This window comes from Tuber melanosporum (genome assembly GCF_000151645.1).
Source record: "Tuber melanosporum whole genome shotgun sequence assembly, scaffold_218, strain Mel28".
NCBI lineage: Eukaryota > Fungi > Ascomycota > Pezizomycetes > Pezizales > Tuberaceae > Tuber > Tuber melanosporum.
In genome coordinates, this window is record NW_003298884.1 from 124018 (window position 1) to 138931 (window position 14914).

At 45.8% G+C, this 14914-nt stretch overlaps 4 protein-coding genes; 3 read left to right on the plus strand and 1 right to left on the minus strand.

The window, feature by feature from the left end:
- Window positions 1–837: 837 nt before the first annotated feature.
- Window positions 838–2088, plus strand: GSTUM_00000743001 (uncharacterized protein). XM_002838038.2 has 6 exons: window positions 838–1053; window positions 1145–1307; window positions 1380–1448; window positions 1518–1621; window positions 1705–1909; window positions 1988–2088. The coding sequence occupies exons 2-6, from the start codon at window positions 1154–1156 to the stop codon at window positions 2023–2025; spliced, it is 570 nt and encodes a 189-aa protein (XP_002838084.1). The 5' UTR covers window positions 838–1053; window positions 1145–1153; the 3' UTR covers window positions 2026–2088.
- A 1-nt stretch (window position 2089) lies between these two features.
- Window positions 2090–4789, plus strand: GSTUM_00000744001 (uncharacterized protein). XM_002838039.2 has 9 exons: window positions 2090–3117; window positions 3182–3217; window positions 3271–3403; window positions 3463–3555; window positions 3612–3668; window positions 3722–4051; window positions 4118–4232; window positions 4290–4310; window positions 4377–4789. Exons 1-9 carry the CDS (start codon window positions 3019–3021, stop codon window positions 4402–4404), a joined length of 912 nt encoding a protein of 303 aa, XP_002838085.1. The 5' UTR covers window positions 2090–3018; the 3' UTR covers window positions 4405–4789.
- A 255-nt stretch (window positions 4790–5044) lies between these two features.
- Window positions 5045–5763, plus strand: GSTUM_00000745001 (uncharacterized protein). XM_002838040.2 has 2 exons: window positions 5045–5217; window positions 5284–5763. Exons 1-2 carry the CDS (start codon window positions 5125–5127, stop codon window positions 5659–5661), a joined length of 471 nt encoding a protein of 156 aa, XP_002838086.1. The 5' UTR covers window positions 5045–5124; the 3' UTR covers window positions 5662–5763.
- A 200-nt stretch (window positions 5764–5963) lies between these two features.
- Window positions 5964–8538, minus strand: GSTUM_00000746001 (uncharacterized protein; the record flags this gene model as incomplete). XM_002838041.2 has 5 exons in its annotated part: window positions 8400–8538; window positions 6912–8315; window positions 6692–6865; window positions 6234–6645; window positions 5964–6181 (listed from the first exon to the last, which is right to left on the minus strand). Exons 1-5 carry the CDS (start codon window positions 8466–8468, stop codon window positions 5964–5966), a joined length of 2277 nt encoding a protein of 758 aa, XP_002838087.1. The 5' UTR covers window positions 8469–8538.
- Between the last annotated feature and the right edge of the window lie 6376 nt (window positions 8539–14914).

The window sequence follows — 14914 nt, forward strand, 5'->3', positions numbered from 1 at the left end:
GTTTTTTTCTCCTCTATTTGTTTTTGTATATACTTTTTATAAAGTTATAAATGACTACTTTGTACTTTATTTAAAAAATTATAGCTTTTGCTATTGCATTCTAAAATAAGATAGTTTTTTCCCTAATACTTTATATATGTAATAACTTTAATAATTTATGAAGTTAATATCTATTTTCTACTACAGTAATTTATTACATAATGGATAAATTTCTCCGTTTTCAGCTTTTCCATATTACCCTTTAGCATTTGCTCAGCTCTATTTTACTAGTCTCTATAGTCTTATGTTAATTTCTGTAAGATTAACAGTCACTTAGTATTTTGCTAATATCTTGCTTATACCTGTTCTGAAGATTACCTTGTATAAAGAAATAGTAAATTATACAATATAATCCTGCAATCTAATTCAGCCCAGATAACTTATATAGGTGAATTTCAATAAATCCCTTCATTAATTTTCTGCTCTTTTAATATTAAATATTTAACTACCTTCCACAATGCTTCAAAAGTCAAAACCCTGCTTTCTGAAATCCTGCTAAAACTGTGCAAGACAAATTAAATTCAATTCCTTAAAAAGGTATGGAGCTTGATACCTTATGGATGTATCATATATTGAAATTAGTATAAAAGGATATTATAGTTTCTGCTGTATCAGTCGGTAGGCTAACTTAGGTCAGAATATCTTTAATTCTTAATTTCTCTGACTGTTCAGAGTCACAAGGGTGATTATACCCTATGACGCAATAAATGATTCACATTTTATTTATTGGCATTATGTTCGTTGTGACTTACATAGTTCTATCGCCTTGGATTCTAAAGATTTTCTCGCAAACTCTACCGCCACACATTTACTTCTCTTACTGCCGTCGTCTGGAGGAGAGAAGGGAGGAGCGTGTCTCACAGCACCCACACCGTCGCTCGCTGACATTGCATCCTCAATTCCGCAGCAAGGTTCACTCCAACTATAGACAGTGCAATCCTGCTTATTTTCCCTCAGCGCAACGATCAACCTTCTTCACCTCACAGTTAAATCACAGTTAAATCACAAGCACAGGTACGAAAATAATTCAACATGAATTTCACGCCGCTCCCCACCCTCTTGACCGATCACCTCGTTGAGCCGCATGCTAATAAAAATTGCTCAGACCATCGATATGTTCTCTCTACTCCGTCCCTGGACTATTGCTTTTCCAAGTACCCATCGTCGTCTTTCTACTGCTTCTATTCATGGTTTTCGCGCGTCGCTTGGGGCTTTCATTGAGGTTGGTGACTTGGTTCCCAATATTCAATTGAGAGAAAATACGCCAGGTGGGTTACTTGGTGCATCATCATGAATCACACAATTCAGCAGCCTATATTTACTTTTATTGTCTACACTAGGCAAGAGGGTCTCTATTGCCGAAGAACTCAAGGGTAAAAAGAAAGCCCTTATTCTTGGAGTTCCCGGTGGTATATTATCAAATTCTTGAAGAGTACTTCTGAATTGCCATAGACACTAACTTTCTTTGGTTTCATCAGCATTTTCTCCTGCTTGCAGTGCGGCGCACATCGCCAAATATATAGAAGCTAAATTTGATGTTCCGACCTATGTTGTGGCTATCAACGACCCCTTTGTCACAAAGGTCAGTTTGGCTGCCTGGCTCTATCGCTCTGTTCTTGTAGGTGGAGTTAGACCGTTAAAATTCGCGGCATCCGATACGTGTAGGCATGGAAGGACTCCCTCACCTCTCGTGATGATGAGAACTTCCGCTTTCTGGCTGACCCTTCCTCTGAGTTCACCGACGCTGTTGGCATGAAGTTTGATGCAACCCCTATATTTGGTGGGCCCAGGAGTAAGAGATATGCCCTCATCGTTGAAGATGGAAAAGTGTCAAAGGTGTTTGCTGAACCCGACAATACTGGGGTCTCGGGTGAGTGCTGATATCACATATAAACCATCTCTTAGGCGATACGCCGCGGTGCGATAAGGTCTAACTATCCTTGTACAGTTACATCTGCCGACAATATCCTTCCAGAGCTCAAGTAAGTAGTGGATAGTGCAATGCATATATCAGAATTAAAAGCAGGAAAGGAAAAAGCATTGCTTCTTACAAATATATTCAATTCCATGGGTGAATTTTCCACTAGGAGAAGGTTTGGTTTTTGGCTGTACCGCCTGGCATTCCCGTGCATGCGGCATGTCAGTCCAGTCAATGTCAATCGGTGAGGCACATAGAATCTGATAGGGAGCCCAAGTGCTTGGTCTATTAGCCCCAACCTTGGGAGCCTCGCTCCCCCATCCCTGTAAAACCCCCGTCGACCAGCGAAAGCCCACCGGGAGCGGCAAGCCGGTATGTACGGTAAGGCGAATTGGAGATGCAGGAGCTTAGAAGGACCGAAATTTTTAGTGGAAAGGTGGATCCATACTAAATAACGAAGCAGAGGGTTTTCTTGAATCACGACAGCCATCACTATGGTGTCGGGGGGGGGGAGAAATCACCGGATGATGGATATCCGTATGAATGTTTATGGCACGGGGCAGGATTGGGATAAGATCAGGCAGAACCCCGTAACCACGAATTAGGTTAAAGACAGAGCGGGTTTTGGTCAAGGCGGAGTACGGGCATCGCGACTCCACCGGCTCCCGGGGGGTGGGGGTTAGGGAAAGGAAGAGAAAATAAGCAACCTTGGCGATCTACTGGTTGCCTTCCTCCACTGAGGTTGATTGTGTGGTGTGGGAAGAAGGAAAAAAAAAAGGGCCATTGATTCACGAGGGTCGTTACAACTCGCCATAGTACACCCTCTGCTCATCACACTCCCGTTCCTCAGCCCAACGTCACATTGCGTCTTCGCCCCCCCCAACCCGAGCCTTAGACACCTCTTGCCCTCTTCATTCCGACCCACTAGCCTTCTTCTTCCTAGCTCCTCTCAACTCGACACATTTGCTCCAACCTAATACCTGGTTACCTTACCACTCCTCCACTACTCATAACCATTGCTCTCAGCGCTCTTCACCCTGGCTGCCACAATCAAAGGCACGATGGCTGACCATGCGCCACCTCAAGATATCGACTACGAATCTCTAGGCGGCGGGAGTTTAACGTCGAATTTGGTCGCAGGAGCGTTTGCTGGTGTCATGGTAGGGAAACCCGTCCGCCGGAGATGTAGAGGCAACAAATTGACCGAGTTCATTTGATTAATAGGAGCATGTTGTGATGTATCCGGTCGATGCTATTAAGGTTTGTCACCTCCGTCAATATTTGGGTGGAATGGCGGCTCAATGGCTCTTCAGACTCGCATGCAAATTGTCAACCCTACTCCAGCGGCTATGTATACCGGAATTACGAACGCAGTTGCTCAAATATCTTCTACTGAGGGAGTTCGCTCTTTGTGGAGAGGAATCGCGAGTGTCGCTGTTGGTGCTGGTATGTCCCTCCTGAGTGGGCAGACTGGAATGGTGGTTTGAATATTGAATGCCCTACAGGTCCAGCACATGCCGTCTATTTTGGCACTTACGAAGCCGTAAAACAGAAGCTAGGGGGAAATGTTGGATCCGAACATCATCCCTTTGCAGTTGGTAGGTTCTTGCTTGAATTTTTTTCCCTCAAGTTCGCCCGATTGATTTCAGCTTAGCTACGGCCGGGGCTTGCGCCACAATTGCCAGCGATGCCTTAATGAACCCATTCGATGGTAGGTTGGATCATGCTGTTGGTTTGGGTGACCATTTTACTGATTTACGATAGTCATCAAACAGCGCATGCAAGTGCATGGCTCTACATATGAATCCATTACCCATTGTGCTCGTTCAGTCTACCGCAATGAAGGTTTCCGCGCCTTTTATATCTCTTACCCCACGACTTTGGCCATGACTATTCCATTTACTGCGATCCAATTTACTGCGTACGAAAGCCTGGCTAAAGTTCTCAACCCCACTCGGAGATATGATCCATTTAGCCATTGTCTCTCTGGCGGAATGGCAGGAGCCGTGGCTGCGGCCATGACTACACCTTTGGATGTTATAAAGACCCTCTTGCAGACTAGGGGCACATCTCATAATAGCCGTATTCGCAATAGTGAGTCTAATTATTCCACCTTTGTTTGTGCTGGTTATGGGCTGTAGAATCTTATCGTCACTATAGGCAAAGGGCTATTCGACGCGGCAAAGATCATCCATGAGAGGGAAGGTTATAGGGGGTTCTTTAAAGGACTCAGACCTCGCATTGTTACTACTATGCCGAGCACCGCGATCTGTTGGTTAGTGGGGATTGAGTGACATCACAAATGATTCAAATGCTAACTTGTTTATTGAAGGACTTCATACGAGATGGCTAAGTAGACCTCACTTTCATCAAGAAAGATCTCGGGAGTAGCCTAAACTTCTGCTAAAATTGGTCTTAGATACTACCTCCGCCTCAACTCGGTATAATCCCCCCCAGCACCAAAAAAAGTTTCCTCAAAATACATTACACGCGATTCCATTCTTTTTCTTTCTTTTTCCACTTTCCATGAACGGTCTGTTTATAATTAGTTATAGAAGCGGGAACAATAAGGGTGTATTAGGCGCACTGAAAACAGGGAGATAGCTGTACAGAACCAAAATAAAAAAAAATCCGACGATGAGGGCTGCTATTTCATTCCCCGGTCCTCTTCTCCGATTCTTCATGTGCCAAGCCAGTTCGGCGCATACGGAATTACGGGTATTCTTTTTTATAGCAAGCAGGGCCATGAGAAGTGTTAGGAACTATTATTACTATTGTTATCCTCAGAAACTCATTCCCAATGAAGATCAAAATAATACCCGCAGCTCAAAACCCGGCTAGCTAATTCCCTAATAATACCAGTGAAATATCAAGAGAATTATTTATTGCGCTCACAGATATTTGATGCCATCTTTGCCAGACTGCGCCCCGAAACCCTGTCCCATTGGCCGGAATCCAAAACGTGGCGCGAGAGCCTCACTATATTTCAACCACCCACCCTCCACACATCCATTCGGGTACCGGTACTCGAGCACTGGAATTAAGGGCGAAGCCGAGGAAAATCCCACACCCCACACCACCGCCGCCGCACAACCCCCAACTCCACACAAACCAAACGAAAGGGAACGAAAAGAAAGGACAAAACAAGTAAATCAAAAAGTGTGGGAATGGCAATAGGCATCGTCGTCGCCACCGGCCGCTGCGCAAAAACCATCCGCGTGCGAGTCCCAAAATTGACCTGGAACTCCCACATCCGAAAGGTTCCCCCTCCCCTCCCCCCACTTCACTTTACCTCAAACTCCCGCTGCTAACCATTTCTTCGATAGAAATACACCGACTACACTCACCACCTCGTACACGATGGCGCCGAAGCCTGCGTTGAAGGCGACTGCGTTAGAATTTTACCCAGGCACGTTACTAGCAGGAGGAAGACGCACATTGTCGCTGAGATCATCTCCCCAATGCGCACTGGGAGTGAGAGGAAGCCCCTCGAGAGCGTCGAGGAGTGGGTGGCCAAGAAGGAGGCCAAGCGCAGGGATAAGGTTTTAAGGAGGGAGATGAAGCGGGGGGTTGTGGGGGTGAGTAATATTGAGGGGTTGTGGGCTGCTGGGAAGGTGGTGGAGGATGGGACGAGAGAGGATTTGAGGGGATATGAGGGGATTGTGAAGGAGGGTGAAGCTGGGGATGAGCAGGTCTTAGGATAGTACCTGGTGGGAAGATGTGTGTAATATACTCGACGGGGGACCATAGACCCGACAGGTTGCAAAAAGGGAGAGACCAATTACATTCCCAGTTCAAATCAAATCATTTCTATTCGATCCTATACAGTACAATGCCAACACCGTTCATATGCGATAATGCTGCTGTGGTTTATGCGGTATCATACAACCTCCGTCCCCCCGATTAGTCAAACCAAATTACCCCCTTTGCTCAAATTAGGAACGGAACAACAAAAGAAAAAAGAAGGAAGGTATAGAAGTCATACAATCGCTCTAATAATCCCGAATTAAACCCGCTCCCCAAACTTCGTCGCCCAATCTTCAAACGCCCGCAATCCTTCTTTACTCACACTCGGCCTTATTGACATAAGACTCGCTTCGAAGTCCTCGAACGTGATCGGCCTAATATCGTCCATTTGCATTTGCAGCAGTGCCTCGCCGAGGCTTCTGAGCGGGCCCATTGCCGCGTCTTTTGCCAGGGCGGTTATGTCTGAGCCGGAGAAGCCTGTGATAACGTTAAAGGTCGTCCAAATTGGGTGAAATGGGGGGAGACAAACCTTGAGTGAGCTCAATCAGCCTCTCGATGTCTTCAGCGCTGAGGTGGTGTTTCTGGCGTCCGAGAAGGTTCTTCAATTGCTTTTTTCTCGTATCATCCTCGGGTAACGGTATATACTGTCGTCGAACGAACCGCCGGCGGGCGGCTTCGTCGATTGCCCAGGGTAAGTTGGTTGCAGCGAGAACAAGCACTCTGGATGCGTCTCCCTCAGCAGACTCCCTCCCCGCAGCAGCCTTCGTGAGGTCGGACCACTGAATTAGGAATTCGGTTTTGATTCTTCGGGTCGCTTCGTGTTCGCCTGGGCCGCTTCTTGAAGATAGTAGGGAGTCGATCTCATCGACAAAGATGATGCTGGGTGCCATTGCCTTCGCGAGAGCGAAGAGCGCCCGGACGAGTTTCTCCGACTCGCCAAGCTATATTGAAGGTCAGCGTTATTCAATAATTAGGTAAAGAGGGCACTTGCATATTTAGATGTAAGTGAAGAGGCAGAAATGGAGAAAAACGTAGACTTGGACTCCGTTGCGACAGCTCTGGCAAGCATGGTTTTCCCAGTTCCCGGAGGCCCAAATAGGAGCATCCCCCGTGCCGGCTCTCGCAGACCGCTGAATAGATCTGGTCGCAGAAATGGGTAGACTACCGCTTCCTTGAGGGCTAGCTTCGCAGCATCTAACCCTGCAACGTCATCCCAATGAACTTCATCCCCCTTAACGACAATTTCATTTGCGACCTGCATTGCTGCATTCATATCCACCCCCCTACCAATACTTTCCAAAGCCTTCGCTACCCGCCCATCAAGCGTATTCTCTGGGGGAGGGAGCGCCTCCTCTCCTCCAGTAGACGTGATCAGCTTTTCCTCCTCCGGAGATGGCGTGGGGGGACCGGTCGATCTATCCCCCCCGCTTGGTGCGGCGGGTTGGTGAATAGTATTCCGGGAGTTCGTAGCCGTAGGAGGTTTGTAGTACTCTGAATCCGAATCCTCTTTGGATTCCAGCTCGGGTGTAGGTATTACGGGTTTGCTATTATTTACACGAGAAAGACGTTTAGACTTGGCAGGCTTTGGGGGAACTCTTGGTGCGAAGGTTGGGGCACTCTGGGAACCAGCGCATGAGTAGCAATGTGCGGTCTCAGCCGGTGTCTGCAGGGCTTGCAGAAGCTCCCGGTGAAGTAGATGCGAGGTGCGCATATTGTCGGTTGAAGGTGGGACGTGCCCGTGTGGTGGTGCCGGAGGCATGCTATCCCCCGGACATGGCGGGTTGCCTAACGGAAGGATAGAGCTATTAGGGCGAGACCTAATCCCGGATAGGCCAGTACGGGACAGCATGGCAGGAGGTGGGCTGGGCCGCCGGTGTACTGTAAATGTAGAAGCACGCTGTCCACACGATATATCGTTTGTTGTTGAAGCCGAAGCGACGAAGCTCTGTCGGACTGGTAGGGGGTCAGTGGACGGCGCCGCCATCGCTCGTGAGAGGTGCGCACCCTCGGCTCGCGATAGGGAGCTCCAAGCCAGCGTAGCAGCCTTTGCAGCAGCTTCCGGACCGTCATTTATGATCCTCGAATCTGTCTTCTTCTGTTTGCGTGTAGGCCGTAGTGTGGATAGGAAAGCTCTTTTCTCCGGGCTCGGTGTCCGAGATGAAGAGGAATGGGTGATATTGGGCGGCGGGGCACTAGCGGGATGAAGAGATGGAGGAATGACCCTCGATGTATCTCGAACGGACGAAGAACCGGACGAAGGCAGTCTCCTGGGGGGAACCGGGGGCGGAAGTGGATAGGGTATAGGTAAGACGGCCGGTTTAACATTCCCAGCTGTAATAGCAGCTTGTAGGCTGGACGTCGCCGGATCTGCGTCCTTATTCCTCCAGCCCTGTCCGTTATTCTCCGCCTCCACTCGACTGATCAATAATGTTTGCAGTAGTTCCGATCGCTCCTGGCACTGATCCTGCATTGCTTTGAGCGACCTCAACAAGGTACGTTCTGTTTCTGAGCGAGGGCGATGACCCGCGGAATTATGGCCTTGGAGTTGACCAAGACACTCGCGCCAGCATCGTAAAGCTTCTACCTCATTTCCTTGATCTTCGTAGTAGACCTAATTATATTAAATAAGCATAACCGGGAGTCAATAGGCTACCTATGGACTGGATGCAGGATAGCAATGGGGGGGGTAAAATACAGCTGTGGAGCGGATGAGGAATGCTTGATCGTAGGTTTTCTGAAGGGCGGAATATGCCTTGGCCTTCATGATTGCGGAGACAAGATTGGTAGGTTGGAGCAAAATAAAGGAAGTACGCTTACTGCAGAGGTCGACTACATTAAAACTTGGTAGGAGAGAGAGAGGAAAGGAACGTAGAAGGAGGGTTTGCAGGGTATGCAGGAGGTGCTGCTGACTCAGCACAATGTACCTATTTTCGCTTCCTTGGCGGGTTTCAGCAAACGCCGCGGTTGAGTTCGAGTTTTGTGCGACAATTCGCTGGCCCCACACCTAAGGTGCAACTATAGTTACTAGTGCACAACACTAAAATAAAAGAATTTGATTATACTTCATATACAAGTACCCGGGAATATGTTCTCATACAGATTTTGCCAAGAAGCTATTGATATTGTCCGGGGACAAAATTAACTAGCTCTCAACGGCAATGGCAATACTCCCCTCCTCATCACCTCGGTCCCTCAACACTTCCTAAAGAAATTGCTCTACACCAACCAAAACCAAACCAATTTACTTAAATTTTTTTTTTCAATAAACTATGCCTCCTATTCTTCGCAGTCATGCCAAACAGCCTATTCCCTCCAAGCACCTTTCTGAGTTTACAAGGGGACGAATTCTGGGATTACACGAGCATCAGATGATAAATTACCAAATTTCCCACTACCTTGACATTCCTCTCAGTACCGTTAAAAGTACATTTGCAAAGAAAGATCAAGAGGGCAAGGAGAATAAAGGTAGAGGAAGACATCCTAAAACTACCAAGTTGCAGGATGATGCTATGGTAGAGGAAGCTCTCAAAAATCGCCATACCAGCTACTATGAGATTGCTGAAAGAGTGGCTCCCAATGTTTCTGCTAAGACTGTGAAGAGAAGACTTGCACAAAAGCTTCTTTAAAAGTGGATAGCACAAGAGAGGATTCATTTGGATGAGGATCTAGCTCAAAAGAGATTGGAATGGGCATTAGCCTATAGGAATTGGACAAGGCAGATGTGGAGAAGGAAGGCAATATGGGGGAATGAGGTAGCTGTGGCGAGGGGAGGAGGAAAGAGAAGAAAATGGGTATTTAGATGTCCAAAAGAAAAGTGGAATAAGGATTGTGTTGAACATACTGCTAGGAAAGGAGAGAGAAAGATTAGTCAGATGATGACTGGTTGTTTCTATGGTCAAACTCATGGTCTTTTTTTACCTATTTTTCCTGATCCTACTTCTGCTGGAGGTGGAGTGACTGGAAAGTCAATTATTGATGTTTATGATCAATATGACTTTCCAGGGATATGGGAGGATATCAAGGAGCATGTTGGAGAGGAAGAGGTATTTTTGATCATTGACAATGCTAAGACTCACTTGCCTTTCAGGAGATGGCTCAGGAGAAATGGAATTTCTCTGATAGAAATTCCTCCCTATTCACCAGACCTCAATCCAATTGAAAATGTTTGGTCTCTTGTGAAAGACAAGCTTCATAAGCACTATCCTGAGCTGTTTCTCCTGAAGGGCCCTGTCAATGAGATCAAAAAAATTATAGAGGAGGCTATCACTTATTGTTAGGAACTTCTGGACCTAAAGGTTTTTGATACTTTGGCAGGATCATTGGTGGATAGGGTGGAAGCAATTATTAAGGCTGATGGATGGTATACTAAATATTAATTTCTACTATGTATTTATATTTTTTAATTTTCTTTTGGATTTTCATGATAGTGGATTGGTGGGGGAGTGTGGTTGTTATCACCGAAGATTTTCCGGCTGTTGACAGCTAGTTAATTTTGTCCTCAGACAATAGGATCTTCATATAAAAGAAAATACCGAATGGCTAAACATGATAATGGCATTATGACCTTAGAGACACCAACAGTTGAGTACTCCAACACAATGCTAAGAGAAAAAAGCTGTTTATAGAAAGGAAAAACAAGATGGAGTGCCTTTAAGAATTATTGATAAAAGAAAGCAGAGCACGGTGAATGCTAAAGAAAAAAAGAAGAGAGAAAGGAACCAAAGCAATGTCTCCAAACCAGCTATTTGGTCGTCATTCCTGTCTCCGTATTGGACTGAGTTCTCTAAGTCTTCTGAGTTTTTGAACTCTCTCAGTAACACTACCAGCTTCTCTGGCCCTTCTACCAGAGACTCCAGATCATAACCTCTCAGAGCCTTCATCCCTATCTCCCGCTTCTCATATGTAGGATATTCCAGCTATGCCTTTGGTTCTTCCTACTCAAGTAGCTTCAATTGGGCCAGAAGGAAGCTCTTCTAAGAGAGTAGCAATTACTTTCTCCATAAGGTCCAAGATTTGTGCTCTCTGTGCACAGGCAGCTTGGTCATTTCGGAGGCTTGCAAAAGAAATTGATATCACCACCAGTACAGTATTCTCCATTTGCTGTACTCCATTTACATTTAAGAAGATTAAACTTGGGTGTCCCAAGGTTTTCACTACTCCAATTCACAAAAGACTCAGTGATGTTGCTACTGCTAGTCAAAAGAATTGTTGTCTGCCCTTCACTGAAGTTGCTGAACTTGCAGGTGTACCAGTAAATAAAGTTACACTATGGAAGGTCTTCAGCCAAAAAGGCTACCACAGAAGAATAGCCTGAGTACTGCCATATCTCTCCCAAGTTGTCAAGGAAAAGAGGCTAGATTGGACATATCATTATACAGATTGGATCAGGGCTGACTGGAGCAAAGTCATATGGGGTGATGAGGCAGCTTTCAATATTGGTGGCTTATCAGCAGGTGGGTGGGTATGGGTTACTAGGCAGGCAAGAGAGGAAGATCTAGAGGATTGTCTTATTCTGAAGTTCGGAAAGTTACAAACAATCATAGTATAGGCTGGCTTTAAAGGAAAGCAGAAAGGTGCTCTCATCCTTTGGAATAAGGAATAATAAAATAAGACTATTAAGGCAGTATTGTTTTCTACTTATATTATTCCACAATTTTTTCAGTTTTGGCAGCAACAATTCCGACAGCAATTAAACTACGTCTATCTTCAATAAGATGGAGTAGCACTAGACAGTTCCAAATATACACAAAATCAATTCCAAGAACTTGAAATTTAGGGATACTTTATTGACTGGCCTCCTGCATCCCTAAACTGCAGCTATATAAAGAATGTCTGGTGTACTATAAAACAGAAAATACACAGCCGCTCTCTCTTTCCTACTACAAACGATGTCCTCTGGCAATCTATCCAGGATGAAGGGGATACCATTACCCCAGAGAAACTTAAAGGCCTTGTGGATTCTGTGCCTCTATCAGGAATGTGGCTTGGCAGGAAAAACGTTTTCACATGACAAATAGTTATGAGTCACAGGTATGTTATGGTTTTACAAATATGACTCATTCGAGTCATATCATTTGTTATATGTGGGATTTGTGATGCTTTCGCACATGACTCAAATATGAGTCATAGGATATGCGCCTGACGAGTATACCTTGCGAGTGTGCCTTGCGGTTATGCCTTGCGTATATGACTTATGTTTAGCATAGGACTTCATTATGAGGTCATGGGTTTTGCACATATGACTCATTTGAGTCATATGACTTGTTTATTGCGTTATGATTAGTTTATGAGGTTTTGCACATGACCTTGCTATGAGGTCATGGAGTTTGAGCTGGTGACCACTTTGGTCACATTATTAGTTTGTTATGATTTGGTTTCACACATGTGACCCCTTTGGGTCACATAACTATGGGTGGGAAGAACACTATATAAGGAGGCGGATGTGGCTGAGGAGGATAGGTTTTTCACGCCTTGTTCTAAGTACTTTTCCTCCTTCTTTCACGCCGTATCGGATGTGAAGGTTCGGTGTCGATCCAATCAGAGCCCTTGATTTCTATCTCACGATAGGCTTCAAGTCTTTAACTTCGAACACCTTTTCAGGGACTTTATTGTTATACCCCCTCCTACGTTTGCTGGAAGTCTTTTCTTCCTTCTACTTATCCGTTCAGTTGTTTACCAGAGGTACTTCTTTACGGTCGCAATGGCTAAGTGAGCCTCTGCCCCTCTGCCATGTCTGCTCTATATTCCTTGGTGGTTCTGTCTCGTACCGTCGAGAAGAACTTTGCCCTAGAGGCCGAAGTCTCTCGCCTTCGGCATCACATCTCTGTTCCTTCTCGGCGATTTCATAGTTCTGGGAAAGAGATATCTGCCTTGTCGGCTGACCTCGAGAATGAATGTGCTATTAATTGCAGTTATCTTACGATGTTGGTGGCTGAAGTTCCCATGGTTATCGCCTCTTTGCCTGTCCCCTCGGTCACTTCGGGTACTGCGGTGGTCTTGGTTGGGGGGGGTGGGCTAGACCCTCAGAGTTCTCGGAGTCCAGCAGAGGAGCTCCCTCACGGGAATTTTGCGCCGCCAATTATCTTGGCCCCTCTAGCAGCTTGGGTTGTAGTTGGTAGTGTGGGTGGACCGGTTCCTGATTCATTGGGGATGGTTGAGGTACTTGCTCCGGATTTGGGTAGGATGGATCCTGGTGTGGTGACACGAGCCACGGTGGTATCACCCCCTTCGAGGGGGCAAGTGCCTGAGTCCTCTAGGGCTGAGCCTGTGGCTGGTCGGGATAACGCCTCTGGTGGCGTCCCTCCTGTGGTGGTGTGTGGTGATGAGAGTGGCCCATTCACTCCTGTTACTAGACCTGCACTGGGGGTGGGAAGAGTAAGAAGAACAAGAAGCGCCGTGTCAAACAAGACCAGACCTCACCTGTACCACTACTTGTCCCCGACTTGGAAGGGTCAACGCCTTCGCCGGTTCGCTACTGCTAACCGGCTACTACAGAGCCTGCGGCGGGTTCGCCACCTGCGGAGCGAGCTGAGGAGTTTGAGGAAGAGTGGAATACCTAGGCTTGTTCTGTCAAGTGTCGGTGGCTTGGGGACTATCTCATTCTAGCTACTTCTGTGGAGGTTTTTTGACTGCGCTGCCGGTGCGGTGCTCCCCTGATTGTCTCAGATGGTTTGTACCCCCTCAGCTAGGGAGCCTTTCGCCCTGCAAGTCAACTTTACCTCTGGTCTATGCGCTTGGGAGTTGGGTGTTTCTGTTGTTTGTGAATAGGGATGGGTGCCGGGGCGGTCGGCGGGGTGTCCTGGGATCATTGAGTGGGGGTGCTCAGGTAGGTTTCTACTGTGGAGGAGGTTTTTGCAGGGTCACATTCAGGTGGTGGTAGTGGAACTTTTGTATTTTGTACGAGTAACTTGGCCGGGTAGGCTGGGCTGAGGAGGACTTTTCTTTACCGTTGACAGCTTTGTATTTAGTGTTCGTGGTGGGGCATGGCACGGGCATGTTTGAAGTAAGGAGTTGGAGGTTTAGTTAGTTCGTAGTTAGTGGTATCCAGGATGCAACAACCTGGGGGCCCGGCCCTGGGGCTCGCCATATGCCGGTGTTGGCGGTATCAGCTTAAATAAAATTAGCCTGAATTCAAAGTACTTTTCCTACTTATTACTTTAACGAATATAAAACACCTTTACGATCTTTATCTTTATTGCAACGTTATTGTTACACCAAGGAGAGCTCTTCAGAAAGAAGAGTTAGAGAAAACTTACGATAGGCGTTCCCGATAAAAGACAAAGGTCTTGTACTATCGGTAACATAGGCAGAGGCCTAGTACTATTGTAAGACAAAGGAATGAAACTGAAGAAGAGAATTATCATTTCCTGTTGCCAAGAACTAACTATCCAAGAGGGGATTGTTACATACTCTCCCGGGTTCAGCAGGTAATCTTTTACTTTCCTATTTTTCTACTCTTCTTTCTCTCACATTTGATTTATCTGTAATACTAGAGAGTCCTACCAGATCCTCTTGGGCTGTATCCAGCTTGATATATTTCCTCTTAGGTGGTAGCTCATTATTAAACCCTTGTTCTGCCTTTTATTTGTCCTCTTCTTGTTCATCCTTCTCTTCAATTTCACTCTTTACTTCATCTTCATCTTCTTCAATATCTTTGTGGTAATTTCCTCTATCTCCCCCATGACTGTTTTCCAATATACTACTACTGCATTATGAGTCTTTCCTTAGATCAGAAGGCTCCTTGTATCTTTATAAAACCGGTATTATTTGTAGGACATTCTCCTTATACCATGGACTCGCTCTACTGTTACAATCTTACCTACCTTCCTAATTGTTTACCCGTTGGTTATCCTGACCTGCTCTTTTTATTTTGTTTATCTCTCCAACTGCCCTTTATACATTTTACAGATGAGTTTCCAACTGTGATTCTAGGTTCAGCTTGCAAAGTGGTCACATTATGGATACTAGCTGATATGGACTATAATGTCATTCGCTTTTTTCTTCATTTTCTTCCTCTTTTCTCTTTTTTTTTTTCTTGTTCCTTTATGGTCATATTAATCGCATTCATTAAAAGTAAACCCTTCTGTCTCTTTAAAGTAACATTACTCAACACTTTACATACTTCTCATTTTTCTGCTTCTTCTTTCCTTCTTTTTCTACTTGGTATTATTATTCTGACATTTCTATCTTTATTCTTATATATTTACGCAA